Source organism: Manis javanica, chromosome 8 (genome assembly GCF_040802235.1).
Source record: "Manis javanica isolate MJ-LG chromosome 8, MJ_LKY, whole genome shotgun sequence".
Lineage (NCBI taxonomy): Eukaryota > Metazoa > Chordata > Mammalia > Pholidota > Manidae > Manis > Manis javanica.
In genome coordinates this window covers 72,973,077-72,998,349 of record NC_133163.1, presented here as the reverse complement: position 1 = coordinate 72,998,349, position 25,273 = coordinate 72,973,077, and the positions used below count along the sequence as shown (strand labels likewise).

The following is a 25,273-nucleotide window of genomic DNA, read 5'->3' as shown; positions in this document are numbered from 1 at the left end:
TCCCTTTGTGAAAATTCATTGATTTGTATACTTATAATTGGTAGGCATTTCTGTATATAAGTATAAAGAAAATAAGAGATTAGCAATCAATTGTACTGTCTAGGCTTTATCTGAATTGTTTAGAATTGTACACACATATGTATGAGGTATGAGAAACATATACATATATTTTACAGCTCATTCAAACTCTTACACTTTCTTTGAATTTATACGTATAAGAGATAAATTTACATGGGGCAATTGGGAAAGTTGAACACTGTCTTGATCTTTGATGACATTAGGAGTTTGTTGTGACACTGGTAATTTGATTGTGTTTTTTAAAAGTCTCTGCTTTTAAACATATATATATATATATATTAGAATATTTAAGCATGAAATGAGATGATTTACATCAAAATAATTCAGTGAGGGGAAATGTGGATGGGAAATAAATGCAATATGACTGGCTAAGAGAATTAATTGTTGAAACTGGATGATGGTTACATGAGGATTTATTATACTATTTTCTCTACTGTAGCATATTTATAATTTTCCATAAAGATTTAAAAAATAACACTTAGAAAATCCCATTAAGACAAATAAGCTTATTTGAAACTTGTGGACCCAGTGGCCTATTTAAGTAAATGCACATAAATATTAATGCATGTCAGCATAAGCATAGATGTATTATATTCACCTATTAATAGCCCTGAATTTTTTCCCAAACCTTTCCTAAACTTCCATAAAATTCATACCTAATACTGTGTACAACCGAAAGCAAATGTGAAGGGTGTAAAAATGAAACATTTTATATTGCTCTTTTTGGGTTATTCTAGACAAAATTAAGTTTCTGAAATGGCAAGATTGTAACTACTCATGCTCTCCAAGCAGCATTTTGTGCTCTGATTCATGAAAATTTAACCTCACCACCATAATGCAAATTGTCTTTACCATTAGAACAGAATTTTGGGTTGTAAAGATTTTAAAGTATTGTCATTCAAGGAAAAAATAATCAACTGGGGACCAGACGTACCTCATCTCACTAAGCATTGGTGGAAAAAGGTATGTTTTGCCTCTTGATTTGTTTGATGTTGTCAACAAATTTTGACAAACAAGCAAAACCAGAAAAGATGTGACTAAAGAGCATTCCAGCTCAGAGGGGGAAACCACATTACAAGGCTTCTAAGGATAAGCAGATATCCCCAAATGTACTTTATTTCATGTTTTTGTGAGCATATGGAAATGCTTAATATGCAGGCATGGCCCTGCTTGAATTTCTATTACATTTCTGCAGATAGTGAAAAGGTAAGAATAGTACCTTGTATACCTCTATAGCATTCCTTTGTCTTTAAAGGCATGGGCCTTTTCTAAATGTCTAAAATCCTGAGTACTGGGAGCACAGAGTGTTACAGGGGAGAGGCCTATGGCTGTCATAGCAGATTACCATAAACTTAAAAACAGCAAGTTTATTCTCTTACAGTGCTGGAGGCCAGAAGTCCAAAATCAAGGTGTCAGCAGGCCATGCTCTTACCAGAGGCTCTTGGGGAAAATCTGTCCCTTGCCCTATCTAGTCTCTGATGGCTGCCAACACCCCAGGACGCAGTGTCCACATCACCCCCTTCTCTGCCTGTGTCTTCACATTGCCTTCTCCTCTGTGCATGTCGCATGTCTGATGGCCCTTTGCCTCTCCCTTACAAAGAAACCTGTGATGGCATTTAAGCCCCAGCAGGATAATCCAGGATAATCTCCTCACTTTGAGAAGCTTAATTTAATTACATTTGCAAGGACCCTTTGCCCAAATAAGGTAAAATTCACAGTTCTGTGGCACGGGGACAGGGACATATCTTTGGGAGCCATTACTGGCCTACCCCAAAGTATTCACTTTTTGTTTGTTGTGCTGTAGTCACACTGGCTTTGTTTCTCAAGGTTGGCCTGGCTCTCTTCTGCCACAGGGAGTGAGTGTTTGCCTGAAGGTCCTGCTGTTCCCACACCCTTCCCAATACCCCTAGTAAGCTCTTTTCCAACGATCACATTCCAGTTTATCATTCACTTCCTACTGAAGACATCAAGCTCTGCTCTGTGCTCTCCTTCATAGAAATCAACTCAGTATTTTATAGCTGATTATTTAACTTGTGGCTCTTCATGGGCTTAATTTATGGCCCATCTAACTGCCATAAAACAGTTGATCATGTTTATTTTTATCCACAGTAAGTTCCCAATAAATATTGAATGAATGAATAAAAAAAAACCAATGGAGGTGAATGGTGGCCATAAGGTTTAAACTTGCTGATACTAAGAGCAGAGCTCAGGATCTTCTCAAAATGGACATAGAGAAGAGTAAGAGCCTGAAGGATGGAGTGCACCACAGGTACTCGCTGCCGTGTTCGGGCAGGGTGGCAGTATCAGTAGACGGGGCTGAAAGAGGAGAGTGAGCTCTCAGAGAGGTGCCAGTTCATAAGAATAAGGGGACAGGGAGCTGGCCACTGGCTTTCGCACAGAGAGCACTGCATTATCTGCTGTCGTGATATAATCACTCTCACCTCCGCTAAGGAACATCACAATATTTACATTACTTACTAATGTCTTTTCCTGGATGAATTGCTCTGAGTGGAGGCCTAAACAAGCACTGAGATCTGCATGTGAGCTGTCCCTGGCATGACAACAGGTATGGAATGGTGTGTGCGGGAACCAGGCAGCGAGAGGCCAAGTGGTGTCTGGGTCCCACAGTAATTTATGACAGGGGAGGATATGGATCATCTTTCCTCTAACGTGAGGTTACTGTAAGGCAGTGCAACAGTGGCACAAATATGAATGCTCAAGTAATTCCTCCTTAGCTTCTGGTGACAGGGGAATATTATCTGAGGAGTAGGACCTAACCTGACACAGAAAGTAGCTTTAGGAAGCACTTGTGTCTATAGCATGGAGCTTAAGTGCTCAGGTGCTGGACACAGGAGGACCTGGTTTGAATCCCTGCTCTGTTATTTATTGGCTCTGTGACATTAGGTAAGTTACTGAACCTCCTCTACTCCTCCCTTTCCTCATCTGGGCAAAGCAGCGAAGCAGCAGACATTCCTCTCTGAGAGGGGTGGCACAGGATTCAATAAGATCACGCATGTAAGCTGCTTTTCCAGTAACTGGCATGTAATAAGAGTCTAATTAATGTTAGCTATTTGTATTATTGTTCCCATCTGAAAGTTTGTATGTTCAGCTACTGGTCTATAGAATTTAAGCTGAAAATGGCAGGAAGGGAGATCCTTAGCAAGGATGCCTAACTGGTCACCCTCTTCCAATTGGTGAAAGGGCTAGTGGGATGTCTTGTAAATACATGTTAAAGTGATCAACCTCCTGCAGGCTGCTGTCCCCCTTGACTTGGGAATCCCATGTCCAACGCCAAAGCTTCTACAAGCAATGCATCCAAATTCTTCTGCTTTAGTTGCACAACAGCCATCCACCCTGCTGCAGCCTCCCCAACTTCATCACACTGGTAGAAGGAAGAGGCTTAAGGTTTATTATTTATCTCTGATCTGGTCCTTGGGGTCCTGGCTGCCTCCTTTGCTGATAAGGACAAACAGGTTGCAATGCGGGTGCCCCTGCCACTTGGGCATGATGCAGGGTGAACTGGTAGCATGGAACTCTTACCACCAGCAACAATCAGGAACATTCAAAGCTAAGTGGTACAGTCAGACAGGAGTTACAGGCCTCACCGGAAGCAACCTGGGCATAAGGCCTGTGAAGAGCATTTGGTGTCTGTGGTGAGGAAGTGAGAGCACTCCACCAGGCACAGCGTGGCTCAGCCTGCAGGTGGTTCGAGGAGGTGGCCCTGCTTCCTCGCCAGGCTCTTCTCCACAGACACCAGTGCTGGGGCTCCAAACCAACCTGGGGACGACAACCATAGTAGCAGCAGCTTCCATTCAACAGCACCTACTATGTGCTGGGAAATATACCAGATGCTTCACACATATAACCTCTAATCTTTACAACCACATCAAACCCCCAGGGTTATTGCTGAGGAAACCAAGGCATGAAGAAGGCAAGTGATTTGCCCAAGACCACATAGCTTGTGTTGGTGCACGATTCAAACCCAAGGCTGTTCGACTGCAAAGCCCAAATTCTTTTCCATGACATCACACAGCTCCCAGCTATCGATCCCTGTGCATATCCAAAAGCACGGAGAGAGTTTAATTTCTAACTGACAAGCAATTGGGTAACTTAACATGAGGAAAGCAATGCCTACTAGGTATTTGGCATGTGGGGCAATGGAATTAAGGGAAAAAAAACCCCACAGCATCTTTGAATAGAGTGGAGTTGCACAAAAAAGAAGACCTCAGTCAGGAGTTGAAGACCAAGCTACAGGAGCTGGCACACTGATGGCAGAGTGCCTCATCCCTGCCTCCTAGATGACCCGGGAACAAGATCAGTCAAGGTATGACCAAAATGCTACAGACAGAGTTCTCAGTTGCAGGTTTTGGCTTTTAAATGAAGGACATTAGTTTGCATAAAAGGAACATGGAGAAAATAAAATGATAAACCAGAAATTGGTTGTCAGGAGTTTCTTTTATATCCTTAAAGTACGTTATGAAACTGCAGGGAGTTCAAGCTCGTTGGGAACTAGGTGCACAGCTTAAAGCCATCCCTGTGCACAGACTTGTCAAAGCTGCCTGCCTCCTGCTGGGGTTGGAGGCTCTCCACCCAAACAAAGACAGTTCTCTGAAGAAGAAAATGCAAATGAACTGTACATTAGCTGAAAAAGAAAAAACTTTACTAAATGAGCAGGCATCTGTATGCTTTGTTTTTGTAACACGCTGATTGACCATGCCTTCAAAACAACATGCTGGCACTTAGCTCTCAAGAGGTCCAGCACCTGTGCTGAGGCCAGGGCTATGCCCTTTGGATTGTCAACAGATAACAGAGCCATAAAGCACCAGGTGAGGTTCCCACTGTTTTTCCCTGACCTTAAGCTCTGTCCACATTCTGTATATTCTCAGGGCTTCTAAAATCTCTCAGGACCGAGGGTCATTTGCATGCTTCTGAACTCCCACCCACAATATGCTTGGCAAGCTGTCAACTAGCATTTACCAAGATCTATGGGGTGCCAGGCTTTCTGCAGGTGGCCTTATTTAATTTCTATACCAAGACTATGAGGTATGAGCTATCCCTGTTGTCTAGGTGAAGAAAGTGGCTCACAGAGGTTAAGTGCATTCTATGGCCACAACTAGAAAGCGATATGGCTGAGGTCTGAAGAGAGGTGTGTCACTCCAGCTGTGCTCGTCCCCTATATCAAAACCTTTCAGTGTATTTAGTGACATAAAGACACATCCAGCCTCCTTGCTTTCAACTGAAATGCTGCTGGCTTGTCACTCATTTGCTCTTCAGAAAAGATGGATAATTTCCATCTTTGGAATGGATAATTTCATAAAAGCCAATAGGGTAGTGACAGAACTTGTGATCAGCTTCTTAATGTGTGTCAAGCTCCTTGGACTAGAAAGCCCTTTGACCCCCTCCACAAAATTTCAATTCTTGTTGGAGGAATGTGCAAAGTCATTGGCTGCTTTTCTAAGTTCAGGCTGCAACAGATGACTGATGACTCTTATTCCTTGTCACCAACAGGAGGATGCTTTCAAATGTCAGATAAGGATGATGAAGAAACTAACATTTATTAAGAATTTATTATATTCGGGGGCCAAGTGAGGCAGTTTATGTGTATCTTTTCATATGGTTTTTTAAGCCCTCACAATAGTCCTCCAAGACATTTTTTACTGTCATTTTATAAGTGGAAACTAAGGCTCAGGAAGACCAAATGACTTAAGTTACATAGATTACACAACTAGTCAGAACTAAGATTCAAATCAGTCTCCAAAACTTTTGCCTTAAAGCAGTTACTTCTGATCACTTTGATCTTGGAAATGGGAGAAACATGAAATATGTACACACAGCAATCACTTGATTAGCACTTCTGGGCCATTGGTTTTCCCCACTCAATACTCCATGCCTGATAAAAGAAGACCTCATATCAGAAGGGTTTCTGCAATTTCTCACTAATACGATATGCCTGACTTGTCAGCCTACACAAAGAACTCTTATCTGTTTAAGACCCATTAGAAACTTAGGAAAATGATGCTCTATAGAGCATCTCTCATAAAAGCAAAACTTGAAGGTTAATTGGAACCAATCTGGTTAGGCTAAGATTAGAGTAATCCAACTCACAAATCCAAGTAAATTATTCCAATCCATATCTCATTTTTAATACCACACAGGCTAAAGTACTTATGATACTAACTACAGTGCTGAGTGACAAATTCTGTACCTCAAAGACTAAGTACCACCATCATATTATTAGATCTAGGCAAAAATTAAACTGGTCATGGGGAAATTCAAACTCATTTCTGCAAAACTCTCCCCTTGCTTATGACCTATAAGATATTTCCAGTCTGACTCAAAGAGCCCATTTTCTGGGGAAGAAGATTCCTTTTTCCCTCTGACTTCAACATCACAGAGCTGTACTGTAGCTCAAAATAAAATTAGCTTTGGAAGGAAGCAAGTTTGAAATATTATGTAGAAACTCTTGGCAACAAGATCCTTATCATATCACAGTCTTAAAACCATAGAATTTTATCTGGAAGGCTGGCTAACAGTGATTTTAAAAGAAACAACACAAACACACTTTTTGCGGCTGAAGGAGGTATTTATAATTCTAAGTGCCCCTGCTTAGCAAGTCGATTTATGAAAATGAGTGATGCAAGCCTCCCTAGTGTCAAGTTGCATTTTTTTCTGCAACACTCTTTGTTAAAATGCAAAACCAACAGCAGCCAAATTAACTGAAATCAGAGTCCATTTAACAGGCTGTCCTCTAAAAGTCAAGGTAAAAACTGTCACCATACAAAAACGTTCTAAGCAAGAGTCCTTAAGTATCAACACTGAACAAATTAATGCTTCCAACAGATACATAAGGATATAAGCACAATGGGATAATGATCAAAACAGGATGCTCACATGTTTATCACAGTGTGTCTGTCAACCCAGATACAATTATCTGAGGAGGTACAAAATGGGTGATAGTCATTGCTAAGTAAATGCTTTCAGCATCACTTCTACCACCACCACCACCGGCTTCAGAGAGGTTGCCACTTTTTGCAAATACAAATGCCTTCAGGAAGGTATTCAAATTATCTATCAGTTTTTAGAAGTTTTTATCTAGAAGTTTTTCTAAACTATATTATTCCTCTCCTAACATCTCAGATCAGTCACTCTGGAACTACTATTAAAAAAAAACTATTAAGTTTAAAACTATAAGTTGTTAAAAAAAACACCATTTAAAAACTTGGTAAGGGATAATAAGGACTGATTTTAGAATGAGGGAATAGTGGCCCACAAAGATGGTCTGCAAAAAGAGGCTCTGGGAAGCAATGTGTATTAGTAGCTCATAGTAGTTGGACAGGACACCTGAAGTAAGGAGCATTATGGAAAGGGGGAGCAGAGGGTGAAGACAATCTTTGAAATACTCACAGAAAATTACATCTAACTTCTGAACTATGTTATTGCTGAAAACAAAAGTGATATTCTTAATAGGTCCAAACTCTATGGAAAGAAAGTACTGTGATTTATGTTTATTTTTATGTAAGATGTGACATATCTGAATGTCTTTTGGAGACCTAGTATTTGTATTCAGCTTAGAAATTTTCTTTCCCAAAGGGGTTGGTGCAGCTGTGCTACAGTAAATGATCTATGTAACTCATATATGAAGTATAACAACTGACAAATAAAGACAAGTAATTATGTACAAAAAAGGAAATGTACGAGCTAAAACAGAATTGCTCATACGGGAACCAATTCTGTGCCCTATCAGCAAAGAATGAGGCTCTCCTGGATGAATCAATAAATGCTAGGTCCAAAAAGGAAATGCAGGTTTCCCTTTTTTAAACAATACAAATGGCCAAGAAGCTTCAGAACTAAATAAACCAGTCCTGACCTCATGATAGTGTACTAAAAGCAAAATCATAGATGTTTACATCCAGTCCTAATCAAACCTAATAATAAAACTGAAACAAATGAACAGTCTCAGCCAGATTTCAGGTTCCAAAAGGAGAGCCATTATATGCAATTACCAAGTGCTAGGCACTGTGACAGGCCCCTCACCTGTGTTAGGATTCCTAGTTTGTATAACAGCTGGCTCTCTTCCTTCCAGAAAGCCAAAGAATCACAGGGGGCAGGCTGGGGTTTGGGGCTGGGACTGAGTCCAAAGGGCAGGTAGATGCTCACTACTTTGGGTAACCAACTCTAAAAGCCAGAGATTTTATGACAGTAGATTACAGTCCACTGGCCAGCAGTTGTTATTACTATAGCAAAGGCTTCCATTCCCCCAGACTCTAGCTGGGGCTCTCCAACCATTTTTGACTATGCATCTCCTCAATAAAGTTTATGGGCATTAACTGCAATACATGTCTATTTGTAAATTACATACTTGGACCACTGGTCTAAAATATTATGGCAATTATAAAGTATACATGAAACATAAATTAGAGAATAATTGTATTTTAAGCAGAAATCTTATTATTTTCTTGTCTTAACCCAATGGATCAGGTGGTACACCACATTTAGAGACAATGGCATTTTGGCGTTTTCCCTCCAAAACACTCTCACTGGGTACTGTCTACTTAGAGGGTCCCCAATTCCAAAAGAAGTGAGAGAGAAGTGGGATATGCCTGCCCACCTGTCCCGTATGCTGAACCCCTGCCCAGGTACACCCAAGCCCTGGAAGACACACAGCCACTTCCTTGATCAGCAGCCAACAGGCTCTTCCAGGAGTGAGTGATAGTAATGGCTCCCACATCCTGATGTGTAAAGTAAAGGCAAAGGCATGGAGATAATACCCTCATATTCAGCTTAGCCGCAAATCCCCGCTCTTTCTCATCTAACCCTGCTTCACTCAGAGTCACTTACAAGGCCAAAAACCAAACTGGCAATATCTGAGATGTTTCTTTCCTTCTTTTGCCTGACTATACTGGTTCTGGGATGTCAGGCAACCATTCAACCCCTCTGGGCCTCATTTTTTCACATAAACACTGGTGTTTAAGAAAGATTAAATATAGAAATAAAATATATATTTTAGACACAGCAATCTAGAGTTCTAAAAGAAAATTCCGAAGAAGTTAATTTCCCTCACTTTGCTCTGTAGGTCCAAATATTGAATCTGGTACATGTCAGATGTGAATCATTAAATGCACTGGCCTAGAATAAAAGGCATGCATATAGTTGATATTTACCAATTTTCTCATCCCTCAACTAACAAGACAATAGAAGGCACCCAATGAATTTGTAAGTGAACTAGACCAAAAAGATGAAGTGAAGAGCTGCCTCTTTCAGGGAGCATCAGGGGCTGACTCCAGGTAAGACTCATACATTATTCTTCCCCTCCTGCAAACACACACCTATCTATACACACACACACTCCTGCAAATGCATATGGAAATCAAATAATGCTGTGATCCTAAAGGGAGCTGGCATCGTATGTATCTCAAAGAGAACTTGATATAGAACTATGTTAAATATCATGTGGATGGTTAAACATTTGTTAAGCCCCCAAAATACAATAGGATATTTGACTTTTAAGGAGTTCTGGGTTTTGAAATTACTCCATGGCAGAGGCCAAAGCATTGAGGGTTCTAGCCTCCTCCTACCACTTGCTGGCAGTGTGGACACTTCCTCTAACAAGTTCTCTGTGTGCTTCTCAATGTCCTCATGTGTAAGATGGATATACACATATTTTTAAATGCAAGACCAGGTTCCTTATCTTTCACAGTGAAAACTGGAAGACCAAGATACCCAGCAATAGATAGTTAAATAAACAATGGTACTCAAGAAGCCATTAAAATGATCTTTGTAAAGAGTATATAATAAAAACTTTTGTTACCATGTTAAATGAAAAGGACAAATTTGTACATAGATTATAAAGGGAAGGAATATTAAAAAACATGAACCTGAAAAGCCAAAGTCTTGATTTTTACATGGTTCTTTCCACTTCTTTGTTTTTTTCTTGTGAAACTTACTATGTTTTTGATAAAGAACATATATATGTTTATAAGGAAAAGTATTACTTAGAACTTCACTATCCAAAATCACAGTCGACTCTTACCTAACCCCAAGATTGAAAGGATTGTGGCCGCAGGAAATACTTGTGTAACTAGTGTTAACTCTTATCAGCTGGAAAATCAAAGAGGCAACTCTCAATTCTCTTGTTTCCTTTTATAAAAATGGAAACTTGTGTCTCAAGGAATCAAGGCGGGTTACTGTCTTGCCATCTCAAATCCACTTGCTAAGCCCCTGTAGGCTTCTGTGAGCAGTATAATTTGTGAAACTGTACATAAACATCAAAATGCAGCTGGGCATGAGGTCTACAGCCTCAGCCACATGGGATCCACATGCAGTGGATGAAAATTAATTTGTGTTAAGAGGGTGTGTGTCAGGGGATGAATATGAAAAACCTCAGAAAGGCTTTTAATAAATATGGAGTCTCATTTCCCCCTTAAAAGCCCTCTTTAAGGAAATGTAGAACTAAAATGATTCCTGTGAGAAAACAGCATTCAGGGGAAGTTCTGATATTTTCAGTGCCCATTAAATGGTCATTTATTCCTCTAAAATATGAACTCTTTCTTCAGAAGAAACATGCAAGTACTTCAAAATTTTGAGGTAATAGCTTCCCACTATAAGTTACAATGGAAGCATTTGTAAGTGCTCATTTTGGATGATTCTAAAAGTCTGAATAAATCAGGGAAATCTGCATTTTCTTCTTGGTAACTTGGGCTGTTGGGTACAATAAAAAGTTCTGCTCAGTAACCTGATGAATTTGAAGGGAATTAAAAGACCACCTGGCAGTACCTTATTGTATAAGCAAAAAAAAAAAAAAAAAAGAGCTAAACCAGGTTCCAGTGGGTCTAACCCAGAGCGAATGTGTGAGCTCCCAGCCCAGGGCTCCAACCCAGAAAGCAAGCCTGAGCTGGGCTCAGCGGCAGCAGGCTTTCGCCTGACTGCCCCAGAGCACGTTGTCCATTCTGCACAGGGACAGAGAGGCACACGCCCAGCCCTGCTCTCTAGGGGCTGGCTAGCTGGGCAGGCAGGCACAGAAGGCAAACTGACAAACACAGCCCACCAAGGCTAAGTGCAGTTGTGGGGCCAGAGGAGATGTGCTCCAGTTCAGAGCATGGCCACTACTGGTCATCTGTTCTTCAGAGTACAACTTCTTTGTCCTTGTGGTTATTTGTAGTTCCTTCTGGAAAATTCTGCATATGGTTTAGCTGGACTGTCACTGGGATGGAAATATTGCTCTTCATATTTGCTCTCTCTCTCTCTCTCTCTCTCAAGGAAGGGTAACAGGAAAGGGCTGGGCAAACAAGAACCTGATCTGGGCTGAAAAGCTGGGTCCACAGGCATTTGTACCAGCCTCTCCCACTTCTGCTGTTTGCTTAACAGTGTACTTAGTTGACCCCTGAGATGTTTTGTTTTATTTTGTTTCAATTTTTCTTTTGATCCAGTGAGGATAGGTGTAGGAAAATAAATCTCCCATTTCAGGAATGGGAGCTTCATCAGCTAAGCCAGTTCTAAATCCCCATAAAGTTATATAAAGAGGCCTAAACACAGTGACTTCAGTATCCAATATACCCAGCAATGGGCAAGCACTCAGGAAATCAGACTGGAAGTCTTTAAACTCTCAGAAACAGAACAGCAGTATGATGCCCTCTAGTATTCTAGTTTGGCTGGAGGGCCATGGTGATAATTTTAGAACAGAGAGAATTAAAAAAAGCTTGGCTTAGAAACTGCAGGAGAGAATGACCTAAGATATCTGGCAGGGGTGGGACACAGAGGGGAGGGGCAAGCCAACTTCAGAGGGAAAGGGATGCAGTGTGGAAGGTGAGGGAGGAAAGCCCCAAGGCAAACCTGGGCTTCCTGTGATTTTTGTCTCATATGACATGGGTCACAGAAAGCTGTCACAGATATATGTTAGCATATTTTATAAAAACTGCAGATGAATTGTCTTTATGTGGCAAGAACCAGCAGACATACCATTTAATGACAAGAAAGCCATGTTGCTCTTAAAGCTGAGGACTTTCCATGTATCACATCTTATACACACATATATAGTTCAATTAATCTTCAAAAAGCCCTTGGAATATAGACATTATTTCCATTTTATAGATGAGAAAATTAGAGTTCAAAGACACTTCAGAACTAATACAGCGAGTGTTTTACACTAAGTCAGGCTCATGTCTAGGCCTGTGTTCTGTATAGCTGGACTGGGAGAGAACAGGGAGTGGTAGAGACTCGTGGTTTCCCCGAGTACCTCTCACTACAACTTACCGACAAATGGAACTCTGATGACGTGCTTGCAATACAACAGCAAAGAGCACTGACTCCTAAAAGTGGGAATTTAGAAAGTCACCATCCAATAAAGACAGCATGTGGATTAAAACCCTGCCTTCTTAGTTGGCTGCTGTTCAGGACATCTGGTCCCCAGGGCCTCCCCAGCCCCAGTCCAGGACAGCTGCCTTTGCTGGCAGTCTCCCTCAACACCACTTGCTCTACCTTTGCAATTAGTCAAAACTAATCAAAATGAACATAAGTAAATCAGCTGTGAGATTCCTGTTCTTAACAGTGGGTGGTGTGGTGGGAGAGCACACAGATGGAGTTTCCTTTTTAAATGAAATGTTTTGGCACTATGCTCTGTTAAGAGTTTTCCCTTGTTTCCATCTGGTTTTAGTATTGGAACACACACATGAGAGAATGGAAAAAGAAAACTCTGTTGGCATGCTAAACCACTAGAAAAGCTGCAGTGGTTGACAGCATATCCTCTAAATCCTTGGAGATTAAAACTCTTTGCTCAGGGGATGTTAGTCACATTGTTTTTAGGAAAGAGTATAGTTCTGTTTCTCAGGTCTAGCCCTGCTCTGGAAAAAAATGTTTTTTTTAAGAGTGCATGTTCTGGAGTGGGATGGACTTAAATGTGTCTTAGCTCTGCCACCATCTCACCACATGACTCTGGATAGTGTACTTCTCCTCTTTCAGCCTCGCTGTTTCATCTGTAAAGTGGCAGCAGAAGATTAAATAATACCTGTGAGGTGCTTAGTTACCTATTTTTGGACTCTCCATTCACAAGGCTTTAGAAAAAAACAAATATTATTACCACCACTTTTTACAGGAAGAGGTCTAGAACCACCAAGGAGATTAAAAAAATTTAAAGGCACCTACTTTTTTTCTATTTATACAACTTAACAAGTTCATATATAGCAGTGTCCCTGCCAGGAGCCTCTCAGAATTTCCCTGGGTAATTCATTTTTTTCTAAGAGTCAAATGCATCTGCTGACACTATCATTCTAATATATGGCTTTCTTAATAGTCCAGTTATTGGTCTTGAAGATCATCGCCATCCAGTCAAAATCAGCCAAGGCCTAAACCCATAGGGAAATGGAGTAATAATGCCAAGGCATGATTTTCATAGTTGTGTAAGGAGGGTAAGAAAAGATGTCTGGGAACTCCTCTCCTTTCTCACATAACTATTATGCCTGGGAGAGGGGGGTGGGAGAAAGGGGAGGGGAGTGGGAGGTAGAAGGGAAGGGTGGTGGAGGAGGAGGGAGAGGAAGGGACAGAGGAAAGCTAGGAAAGCTAGTGCACAGTGGCTAGTGGGATATAGGCCTAGAATCAAACTACCTGGGTTCAAATCCCTGTTTTGTAACTCACAAGCCGATGATCTTGGGCATGCTAATTTACTCTTGTATGTTCAAAATGAGGACAATACTGTTGTCTACATTGTTTCAATCATTAAATGAGTTAATATATAAATAAAAGAGGGCATAGAACTCTGCTTGATATAGGAACTCAATAAATACCATTATTGCTATTATTATTACTGTCATGAATTCAAAGGTGGGCTGGTGCCACACTAGCCCTATGGAGCACTAAATCATGGATGGGTGCATGGTAGATGCTACCCTGATGGTCATTTATAAATGACATTTGTGAGAAAATCTACTGGGCCAGAAAACATTTCAGAAGAACACCTTCTCTTTACTTTTAACTCTATCTAACCAAGGATTGTTGCTGTTACAAAAGTTTTAATAAAATGTGCCTTGCACATATCACCAAGAGGCCAAATTCTCAATATCAAGTACAAAAGAGATACTACATTTTTATTAAATAAAAGAGGATATAGTAAGACTCATATAATCAAGGCACTGGAAATAACTTTTTTATTGCACTGTCTTTGAGAGCTACTTAAAGTTTTATGGCTGGATTTATATATCAAATCTCTCTAATAAAGAGATAAAAGGCTTGCCCTGATATACATTCTAAGTGTAGGAGAGTCAACTAATCAATAGCCTCATAAATGAGATAGGAAGGCACAGTGTAGGTCAAAGCTATTCAATGTCTCTATCAATTTTTGAAGAGTTAGGGAGAAAACTGCCCTTTAAAATACGGCCTCTCTATGCCACACCCCTTCTGGACCTAAGAAGAAATGATGTGCTATGGCATCATGAGCATGGCCCCTGGGGACACAAGGACTGGGTAGATTTCCTAGTCTTTCACTTCCAAAATGGTAACTCATGACCTTTTTGATGAACAACAGTTCCTTCACCTGTGAAATAAAGAGCACACCACCTAACAGGGATGTTGTGAAGATTAACTAGAACTAAAACAATGTAACATACACAAGAAGAATGATGTTAATTTTCTTCTACATATTTTTCTGGAAGATTCATATTTTCATCAGTACTTACTCCTTTTATAATAAATAGTAATATATATCATTATTGTAAGAGTTTTGTATGTCTTCTTTTATGGCTAATTCCCTTGTACATCTCTGAGTTCAGTATGGATTTCTTCACTTTTCCTGTATAGAAACTCTTGGAAAGTCAACCCATTACTCTTGAATAAACCATTTCAATCAAGTCAAATTTCACCTGCCTTTTATTCTACCCTTCTCCCTGTTTCAGTGTTTAGATTTGAGATGAGAGCCAGTCTGAATTAGGAAGTGGATTAAAAGAATATTTTTCCATGTCAGATCAATAACACTTAACTTTACTTACCCCAAGTCTAATAATAACTGTAGGGAACATGGAAGTCCCATGGGAAGAATCCTCACCTGATCCTAACCTACTTGCCCACTGTGCACCTGTGATTATATAATACTTAGCCTGCACAGGCACATGAGTACATACTTGTTGGTAATAAGCCATGATTGCCTGTGTTTTTATAAAAAGAGTTCTGCCTGGTGCTAAGAGTGGAGAGAGCAGAGGCTGGAGGTGAGAGCAGAGGCTGGAGCAGAGGCAGTACCTGAAACTGGACTTGCTTCTTGCAGACTGTCCTGGAGGCAGACAGGATTCTAGCACTTGACCTACTGCTGTAAGAATAAAGCTTGAGATAAGCCCCTTTTTACCCACAACATTTCATTGTCATTTCTTGATCTCACTGAATCCACAGTGAACTTGCCCGGAGCTGAAGCCCCCTTTGGCCCAGAGATACAACAACCTTTAAGGAATGTTCTCAAACCTTCATAAATGTTTTAGGTGTCCATTTGGATTATTAACAACCTGAATTTCTCTCTACATGATATGTATGGAGTAAGAATGAGATTTGGTATAAAAATTTCAGTGAACTTCAGAATCCTAAAACCTCAGAGCCCAAAGAAACCTTTGACCTTGCCAACAGAACACACTGAAGCCCAGAAACATTCAGAGGTTTGACCATGGCCAGTCAACAAGAAAAAGACAAAGAAGTATTCTTTTGATAGAACTGAGTCCCCAAACTATATTGTCATGTCAAATATACCAAAAAGACAACCCAGATCCTGACTCCCTAAGATAGTGAAACTTCTTAACTTTAGCTTCAGTATCTCTTGCATAACATTTTCAAAGCACAGGTAAGTTTCTCCACTACCCCTGATGTTACATTAGGAGGACTGAGGTGGAACATGGCTATCTGTATTTTGGAGAGTTGTGAGGTTATTCTAAGGAACACCTAGGACTGGCTACCACCAAGATAAGGAACAGTATTGACAGGTTCCAGGCTCCTAACCCACCTCATTGCCTCCCATGGGATCCATTTACATCCATAATTTCAGTAAAGAGCATTCAGAACTTTTCTTAAAACAAGAATATTTTACTCTCTACAAATCTAAAATCATTTTGAAAACATTTAAGATTTTTTATTTCAACAAAATATGTAAAAGAATGTATTAATCTCAAGAACTAAAGTCTCTTCATGCTCCTTCTATGGGAACAATGAGTAGTAGTCAAGGAAAGATTTTTATCCATTTACAAAAATGGTCACAGAGGATAGCATTATACATTATGCATACTGAATTCAAATAGGATCAGGAAAAACATTTTAAACATGAAATTATGGAATGTTCAGTGGGTAACTGGACTCTAATAAATGGATTTTAAACTACTTAACATGTTTAGTTTTATGGACCCAAATACCAAAGGGAGGCAACCAACTGTAGAAACTGTTGCGGGTAGGGCTTGCTTAGTACTTTGAATAACTTAACAATTCTAAGTAAAGTCTAAACTATAATCAAAATATGTAGTAAGCCATAAATTTAAACAGCATCTTGTATTTCAGCACAATAGATACTGTATCTATACTCAGCAATGTGTCAGGTGCCATAAGGTACTTACAACACATAGATCATACAGATGGAAGCTAAATTTACATGACGCACAGCTGCTTCTGTCTTCAAAAAGGCCATCTAGGATAACTTCTCAGGTAAAGGACAGGTCTAGTTTCTGACTACCTTACACAGCACACTGAGATAAGTTTAGTAAATTCTTATGATCATTTCAGTAGTGGCTATGTAAAGATGTTTTAAAAAATCGATCTTATTAAGAGGTTTTGCATATAATAATGTGAAGTTTGTGAAAAATGTATATACTCAAGTAACCACCATTACAATCAACATATAGAACACTTACACCATTGCAAAAAATTCCCTCATCCCCCTTTGCAATCAATCCTCAATCCCACATCGTCAACCACCAATGGGCTTTCTGTCACTGTAGCTTAAGTTTAGTCCATTCTAAAATTTCATCTAAGTAGAATCATACAGCATACAGTCTTTTCTGTTTTTTTCTTTTTTTCAACACAATGTAAGGCTTTTGAGATTCATCTATGTTGTTCCATGTATTGGTAACTAATTTCTTAGGGTAGTATTTTACTTGATGGATATAAAACAACTTGGTTATTCACTCCCATGTAGATGGACATTTGAGTTCTGATTACTGGTTATAATAATACAGTTATGAACCTCTATGTACTTGTCTTTATGTGGACATATATTTTAATTTTTCTTATGTAAATGCCTAGGAACAGAGTTTGAGTCATAGGTGCCTGTCTGACTTAATAAAAAACTGCCAAATTGTTCACTAAAGCAGTTGTATCATTTTTACATTCTCACCTGCAAAGTATGAGAGCTCAAACTGCTCCACATACTTTCTCACACAGTGTTTTTTTTTTTTTAATTTTAGTCATTGCTGAAAAGAGAAAGTAGGCAAAGGAGAAAGTGCTTTAAGAATGCTAATCGGCAGAAGTTTGTCAGTACATAAGTTTGCACACCATTCAAGAAGCCTTTCAGGAAGTCCAATGAGAAACACTCACATTCTATCCCAAGACTCTATGAATGAACTCAAGAGATTATTTCTCTCCTTACACAATTATAGTTAAATAACCCAAGAAAAGTCATCTTATTTCCCCTGCTTCAGCACGATTTGGGATTCCTCTGGAAGATACATAATCTACTCTGAAAACAATAAGTCTTATGATTACAGGCCTTAATTCTCAGATTATAAATTTGTCCAGACATGGTGTGTGGGGGGGAATTCACAAAAAGAAATATTAGCCAAAGACATTGGATATATAAGACACTCATGCTGACATGCATATGTTGGCAAGCTTAAAAGCTCTGCTGTTCTTTCCTTTAAAAAAATTAACTCTTTGTGCTGTTTGAAAATGGGTAAATATTATTTGCAGACATGCCCTAATTCAGACAAATTTTGCCAGTTCATACTGGATAAAATTTCCACTGGATAGTGGTTTTCATCAGCTGAACCACAACAGTTGAAGAGCTTGGCTTCCCAGTAAGTGTAGGTGGCTCACACTAATAGCAGGAAGGAGCCTGTCATTCCAGGGCTCTGCTTTTACTTCACAGCCCTCTGTGTGAGTTGAACTATGGAGAGGTCATCCGTAGATTGAAGAGCAGTGAAGAAGAAACACAAATTCCAGTTTAGTCTTTTAATGAAGCTTCCATTCCCTCTCCTGTAATGCTCTCTGCACCTACACCCTCTCTTTCAGTGAGGTCAGAGAGGCCCTACTTTTCTAGCAGCTCCAGGCTCTCTCAGCCATGCTCTTCACACATGATTTCAGATCCCTATATTTTTCCTTTTAATCTTCCCACAGTCAATAATTGTTTATTTTAGTGGGTAATAATGTCTACTGCTCCCTCCTCCAAACAAGCTTCATGAGTTTTTCTCAGAACTGTGCCCGCAGCACTTAGAGTACTCAACACATAAAAAGTACATACAGAGTAATTAATTACACACTTGTTAACTAAAATTTTGCCTTATTGGAGATGTGATTGATATGCCTCTCAGTTTCACATAGGTTGGAAAATAAAAGTGATTGCTTCTTTCTCAATTATAAGACAAATAAAACTCCAAGAAACTTGGGTGTCAAAGTTACCTGGCCTTTTTTTCCTGCCCCAATTTCCATGAAACCATCTACTTATATGTCAGATCTACTTTATTAGCCTGTCCTCTCAAAATACAAAGCCATGAGAAGGATGAAGTCTTTCAGAATAAGATATTTTCCCCCACTAGAGTGCAACAAAAATGCAATTCTCATAGTTTCAAGCTTTAATCCTAAAGGTCTTGGTAATTAGTAGAGCAAATGCAGTTACCTCATAAGCCTGAGGTCACTATCTTCTGTGGCAAGGGTAATGGTTGTGCTGTGCCACTGTGGTGAAACGGAGTCCCCCATATCATTCTTGCAGACTTTAAGATCAGAGCGAGGCTGACTATGTAAACAAAACCACCCTCTTTCTCAGTTGTAGGTGTACAATAGGCAAAACTCTAGGCTAAAGTCTAGATCATCTACCTTTTCTTCAACTATCTGTCTTCAAAAAATCTCAATGAAACACTGAGAGTCTACAACCTAATAAAGTTAGAATCACTATATGTCCATGCTCAGCCCCTGTTCAGCCCAGCCTAAACACAAAACAAAAGTTATTGTAATGCATTCTAGACATTATTGGTACAAGCAAAAACTCTGGAACCTAAATTTAAGAATACAAAAGATGTTTAAGACTTGATCTCATCAACAAAGTACTAGGATGGTATTAGGACAGGTTACTTCTTTCTTTGACTTAGTCCTTAGGAATTAACTGAGCTCTTATTATGTGCCAAGCACCAACCAGCGCACTAAAGACAGGCAAATGTTCTCTGACAATAACTCAATTTTATTAACCTACTCCTTATTTAGAATAAAGAGAAGCCAGTATTTCAAGGTCAATTCTTTCACTCAATTAAATAGAAGCTTTCATGTAACCATTGAAAAGTTATTCTTATCAAAGGGCTATGTTCTCATTTCACTGTTTCATTGTTCTTCCTGGAAAAAAAAAAGTACTTATACACTGCAGTAAATTTTGATTTACTCAAATGATCAGAGGCTTAATTTTTTTCAAAAGCTAAAAAAGGGTCCAAAAATAAAATTTTGTTTCCCAGCCACAATTAAAGGAAATAAAAAAAGATGAATTAAGGTAAGATTAATTCTTCCACTGCCCAGTTATAAGAAACATTATTAGAAATATTACAAATAACCCAGGTGTTCAGTTTGGCATCACCATAACTCCATGGAAAACTTATCTAAAATTTTATCTAAAAAAATTTGGTATGAATCCACAGTAAATCCCACAGATCTACAATCACAAGCAGGAAGAGAAAAAAAAATAATCCAATAAAACTCTAAGCTTAATAGAACAGATGCCTCTTCCTGACAAGGAACAGCTGTCATCCGGCAAAGCAATGGTTTGTGAACCCAGTCTACTTTCTCACATTCCACAGGGTGTTGATACTTATCTTGAGACAAACTATTACTGATTATTGAAAACTGTTAAGAAAAGGAAGGTCAGTAAACTCAGGCTGCTAGCAATGACAGTTATCCAGATACCATGAATCACTCTAAAGCAAAAATCCTGGAGGATATCCCACTTTCTGTCAATGTCCCTGTGAAGGAAAGAATGGACAAACAAGTGCATCTGCCAAACCCTTTAACGAAGCTCTAAATTAACTGGAAAATACATTAAAATTGAACTTCATTACCTTTCTCATGCAAAGCAACCTCAAAAGGACAGACAGGTGGTCTGAGTAAATAAGGACCAGAGAATAAAGTAGAGAAACAGGAAACAGGAGCAGACAAGTACAAAAACAGGGTACATTACCTTCCTGGGTATCTTAGAATGACTTGTTTTAAAACAGCAGTTGTTTTAACAATATTAATATCTGGTTTTCATTACCTGACAGGCAGATGTAAGTTAAGTATTCGCCTTGACCCCCAGTAGCCAAGAAAGGAATCTTTTTCTTTGTCCTCCTCTTGACTTGGACAGCTCCCAGCATTCTTTCATCAAGAGGTGCAAAAATTTCCTTGCTGATGGCAGATTTGGCACTCATTGTAGGACGAGCAAGGAGGGCAGGCAGGGAGTTCACTGAAGAAGAGGAAAAGACAAGTTGCAACTGACAATACTGTATGGCCCATGTAAGAATGAGCAGTGAGTTGATTTGCAAGTGCAGTAATTTGTGACTTAACCTCTCACATGCTAGAAATGCATTAGAGAATTATTAAAAGCAAGGTCTTCACATTTGTAATAACTATGAAAAAATACAAAAAGAGAATACCGATCTACCCCCTGGAAATGTCAAACACAGTGTGAGATGAGCAGCATGAAATGGAATCTAGAAAGTTCATTAGTGTCTACCCCAACTGCACCTGGCAAGTGGTGCCCATAACTATTCTGTAAGAAACATGACTTCATGTCTCCCGTTGGGAAGTCTTTCTACTGTCCAACAATCTTTAAAGCCAAATTCTTTATGCTCCTTCAAAATCTCCTGACTCTAATGTAAATCCATTTCCCTAATTCTATTCACAGTGAAAATAATTATATCTTCTACACAATAAGTATACATGCAACAGAAGAATTTATTTAATCACCCTTCAGCTGCTTTGGATTTAGCTATGTAATAAATCTTTATTTATTAGCCTCTTCCATTGGCTCCAAGTTTCCTTTTTCCTATAGTTGTTCCTCTGCATCTAGTTGCCATGCTCTGGACCCTTCCCAAATTCTCTACATTTTCCTTCAGCTGGAAAGTGGACACAGGATTCTAAAAGTATCCAACTATTGCTAAGTATTTTGGAAATGTTACCCAGCAGTTGGTTCCCACATGTAATGCTCCTGTGGTTAACTGGCAGTGTGTGCCTGATAATTGACAAAATGAAGTAGTGTGTTGCTGATTCACAACGAGCCCCCCCTTTTCCTCTCCCCACAAACTTATATATACAGTCCCCCTGTTATATTTAGATTTCCAAAAGTTGTACTTCCCTAATGGTCTTCATTCTTCTTGTGTCTATTATCTCAAGGTCAATCTGAATTTTAACCCTATCCTCCAAAATGCTCAACAGTAACTTGTGTAAATTTGTGTAAATGTTTTCTATTCCATTGACCTTGTCATAGTCTACGTTTTAATCAGTAACCAAAATTTGTTCAAGCAATTAACACATCAGAACAAAAGGTGCAGAGGAGACCTTTGCGTTTGTTATGAGGTTGTACAGAGTATTTGGAGATCCTGCACATGGATCCAGAGCACAGCTGTATATGGGAGCTGCAGAGCAAATAGTTCATCAGCCTGTTGTAAAGCTGAGCCAATTGGTAAACAAACGTCTAATAAGTGCTATCTCTATGCACAGTATTAGAGAGATACAAGAAATAAGTAAGGTATAGTCCATGTTCTCCAGGACTTGACTGCCAACTATATCAAAGGTTTTGCTCCAATTCAAATGACTTACGATGGAAGACCATGGGAATGTCCTTCCCAGGGCATGATTCAGAAAAACTACTAACATAGCTGTCTGTGTGTAACTGGTCCACAGGTGCAACCTCATGGTACAAAAGAAGTATCTTTATAAAGAGCATCCTCTGGTTGAAGAAGTTTCGCCTAGTTTCAATTTTTCAATTCTGTAATAGAGCAGGTTTTCTTAGTGGCACCAAAAATGGAGGAGAAAAAAATGTTGTTTTTTATTATCTATCTATATCTCCACTACTATATCCATAAATATTATAGGTCTATGCCCAGATCTACCTGTGTTCTGATCATGACATTTTATCATCACCACCCACCAGGTTCTTCATACTGTCTGAGAACAAAATAACAGCAGTGGAGGGGAACCTGCTTTTCCTGGTGCTGACCACTAACTGATGACCTGTGGTTTCCTAGAAGTTTGCAAACAGAACTTCCTCTATGATTTATCCCATGACTTGCCAAGGCAGGTTGTTATAATTTACAGGAACATCAAAAAAAAAAAGAAATTTATACGAGTTCTTTTCTAGCTCCAAGGCCTCTCACTTCTCACCATTTGGGGACGTGTGAAAAAAGAAGACAATGGTAGCACAGTGGCTTCAAGCATTGTATAAAAAATGGGGGAAAATAAGCTGTATTTCCAAAGTAATCAGGCCTTCTCTGATCAGAGCCTTCCCAACTATGGAATGGCTTTTGCTTTCCTATCTCAGATTCATATTTTTCTACAACTGTGGTTAAAAAAATTAGAAAGCTGTCATTTTCTTGTGTAAAATCGGTCAGAAAAAAAAAAGAAAGAAAAGGGCCGCACGTGTTTTACCAAACTCTTAGGAAAGTCTTTTTTGAAAACTAGTAAGAAATGGAAATGACCTTTTGTGGTTTTTTAAATACTAATATTCATTTTCCAAGAACAAAAAAAAAGAAGAAAGATAAAACCAGTAACTTCACTGAACAGAAGTTTTGGAATCAAACAAACCTGGATTCGAATTTCAGCACCAACACTTAAGATCTATGTGTAACTAGGTAAATTTCTTAAAAATTCCTGACCCTGGGCGGAGCCAGGATGGCGGTGTGAGTAGAGCAGTGGAAATCTCCTCCCAAAAACACATAGAGCTATGAAAATATAACAAAGAAAAATCTTCCTAAAATAGAGACCACAGGACACAGGACAACATCCAGACCACATCCACACCTGCAAGAACCCAGCGCCTTGTGAAGGGGGTAAGATACAAGCCCCAGCCCGGCGGGACCCGAGCGCCCCTCCCCCCGGCGCGTGGAGAGAAACCGGAGCGGTTTTTTTTTTTTTTGGCGAGCGCTTTTTGGAAGCCTTAGAGGGATGGGTCCCCGTTGCTGGGGAGGCAGGGTGGCGGGACCGGTGAGGAGGTGCCTGGGAACGGCGCCGGAGGACAAAGAATATCCCGCGTTTCTCCCTGCGAGACTGGCGGGCGGGTGCCTGAGACCGGTGCCTGAGGACGGAGGAGGTCACGCGTTTTTCCCCTTTTTTTTTTTCTCTTTTTGGCGAGCGCTTTTTGGAAGCCTTGAAGGGACGGGGACCCCAGTGCTAGGGAAGCAGGGTGGCGGGACTGGTGAGCGGGTGGCTGGGACCGGCGCCTGAGGACAAAGAATATCCCCCGTTTTTCCCTGCGGGACCGGTGGGCGGGTGCCTGAGACTGGCACTTGAGGACAGAGGAAATCGCGCGTTTTTCCCCTTTTTTTTTTTTCTCTTTTCTGCGAGTGCTTTTTGGAAGCCTAAAAGGGACAGGGACCCCGGTGCTAGGGAGGCAGGGCGGCGGGACTGGTGAGCGGGTGCCTGGGACCGGCACCTGAGGACAAAGAATATCCCGCATTTTTCCCTGTGGGACCGGTGGGTGGGTGCCTGAGACCAGCACCTGAGGACGGAAGAAATCGCGCGTTTTTCCCCTTTTTTTTCTCTCTTTTTGGTGAGTGCTTTTTGGAAGCCTTGAAGGGACAGGGACCCCGGTGCTAGGGAGGCAGGGCGGCGGGACTGGTGAGCGGGTGCCTGGGACCAGTGCCTGAGGACAAAGAATATCGAGTGTTCCTTCCCTGCGGGACCGGTGGGTGGGTGCTTTTTGGAAGCCTTGAAAGGACAGGGACCCTGGTGCTAGGGAGACAGGGCAGCAGGACCAGTGAGCGGGTGCCTGGGACTGGCACCTGAGGACAAAAAAAAAAAAAAAAAAAAAATCGCTTGTTTTTTCCTTTTTTTTTTTCTCTTTCTTTCTGTTCCCTCTCTCATTGTTGCTGTTGTTGTTCTGGTTTGGAGAGTGCTTTTTGGAAATCTTAAAGGGGCAGGACAGGTCACTTAGACCAGAGGCAGGGAATCTGGGGATCTCTGGGCACTCTAACCCCCTGGGCAGCAGGGAGCACAGAGGCCCCTTACGGAGATAAATAGCCTCCTGTCCGCTCCCCCTCCAATGGGGCTCCACCATTTTGGAGGAACAGCCCCAGCCAAGCCAAGCCCACAGCAACAGTGGAGATAAACCCCAAAGCAACTGGGCAGGAAGCAGAAGCCCTGTCTGCGCACAGCTGCCCAGCACAAGCAACTAGAGGTCGCTATTCTCCCAGGAAAAGGCTACAAACCAACAAGAAGGGAAGCTCCTCCAGCGGTCACTTGTACCAGCTCTGCAAACTATCTCTATCACCATGAAAAGGCAAAACTACAGGCAGACAAAGATCACAGAGACAACACCTGAGAAGGAGACGGACCTAACTAGTCCTCCTGAAAAAGAATTCAAAATAAAAATCATGAACATGCTGACAGAGATGCAGAGAAAAATGCAAGAGCAATGGGATGAGATGCAGAGAAAAATGCAAGAGCAGTGGGATGAAGTCCGGAAGGAGATCACAGATGTCAGGAAAGAGATCACAGAAGTGAAACAATCCCTGGAAGGATTTATAAGCAGAATGGATAAGATGCAAGAGGCCATTGAAGGAATAGAAGCCAGAGAACAGGAACGTATAGAAGCTGACATAGAGAGAGATAAAAGGATCTCCAGGAATGAAACAACACTAAGAGAAATATGTGACCAATACAAAAGGAATAACATTCGTATTATAGGGATACCAGAAGAGGAAGAAAGAGGAAAAGGGATAGAAAGTGTCTTTGAAGAAATAATTGCTGAAAACTTCCCCAAACTGGGGGAGGAAATAATCGAACAGACCATGGAATTACA

General features: G+C 40.3%; 1 protein-coding gene across 5 annotated transcripts in view; it reads right to left on the bottom strand.

Annotated features, from left to right (window-relative positions):
- Positions 1-25,273, bottom strand: part of STXBP6 (syntaxin binding protein 6) — a 261,191-nt gene that overhangs the window by 161,280 nt on the left and 74,638 nt on the right. For 4 of the 5 annotated variants that reach the window (XM_073211422.1, XM_073211426.1, XM_073211425.1 and 1 more), the window contains exon 2: positions 20,531-20,719. The exons of the other annotated variant lie outside the window; for it this stretch is intronic. In XM_073211422.1, coding sequence (XP_073067523.1) covers positions 20,531-20,719 — 189 coding nt within the window. The remainder of the gene's footprint in view (positions 1-20,530; positions 20,720-25,273) is intronic. 5 annotated transcript variants of the gene reach the window in all.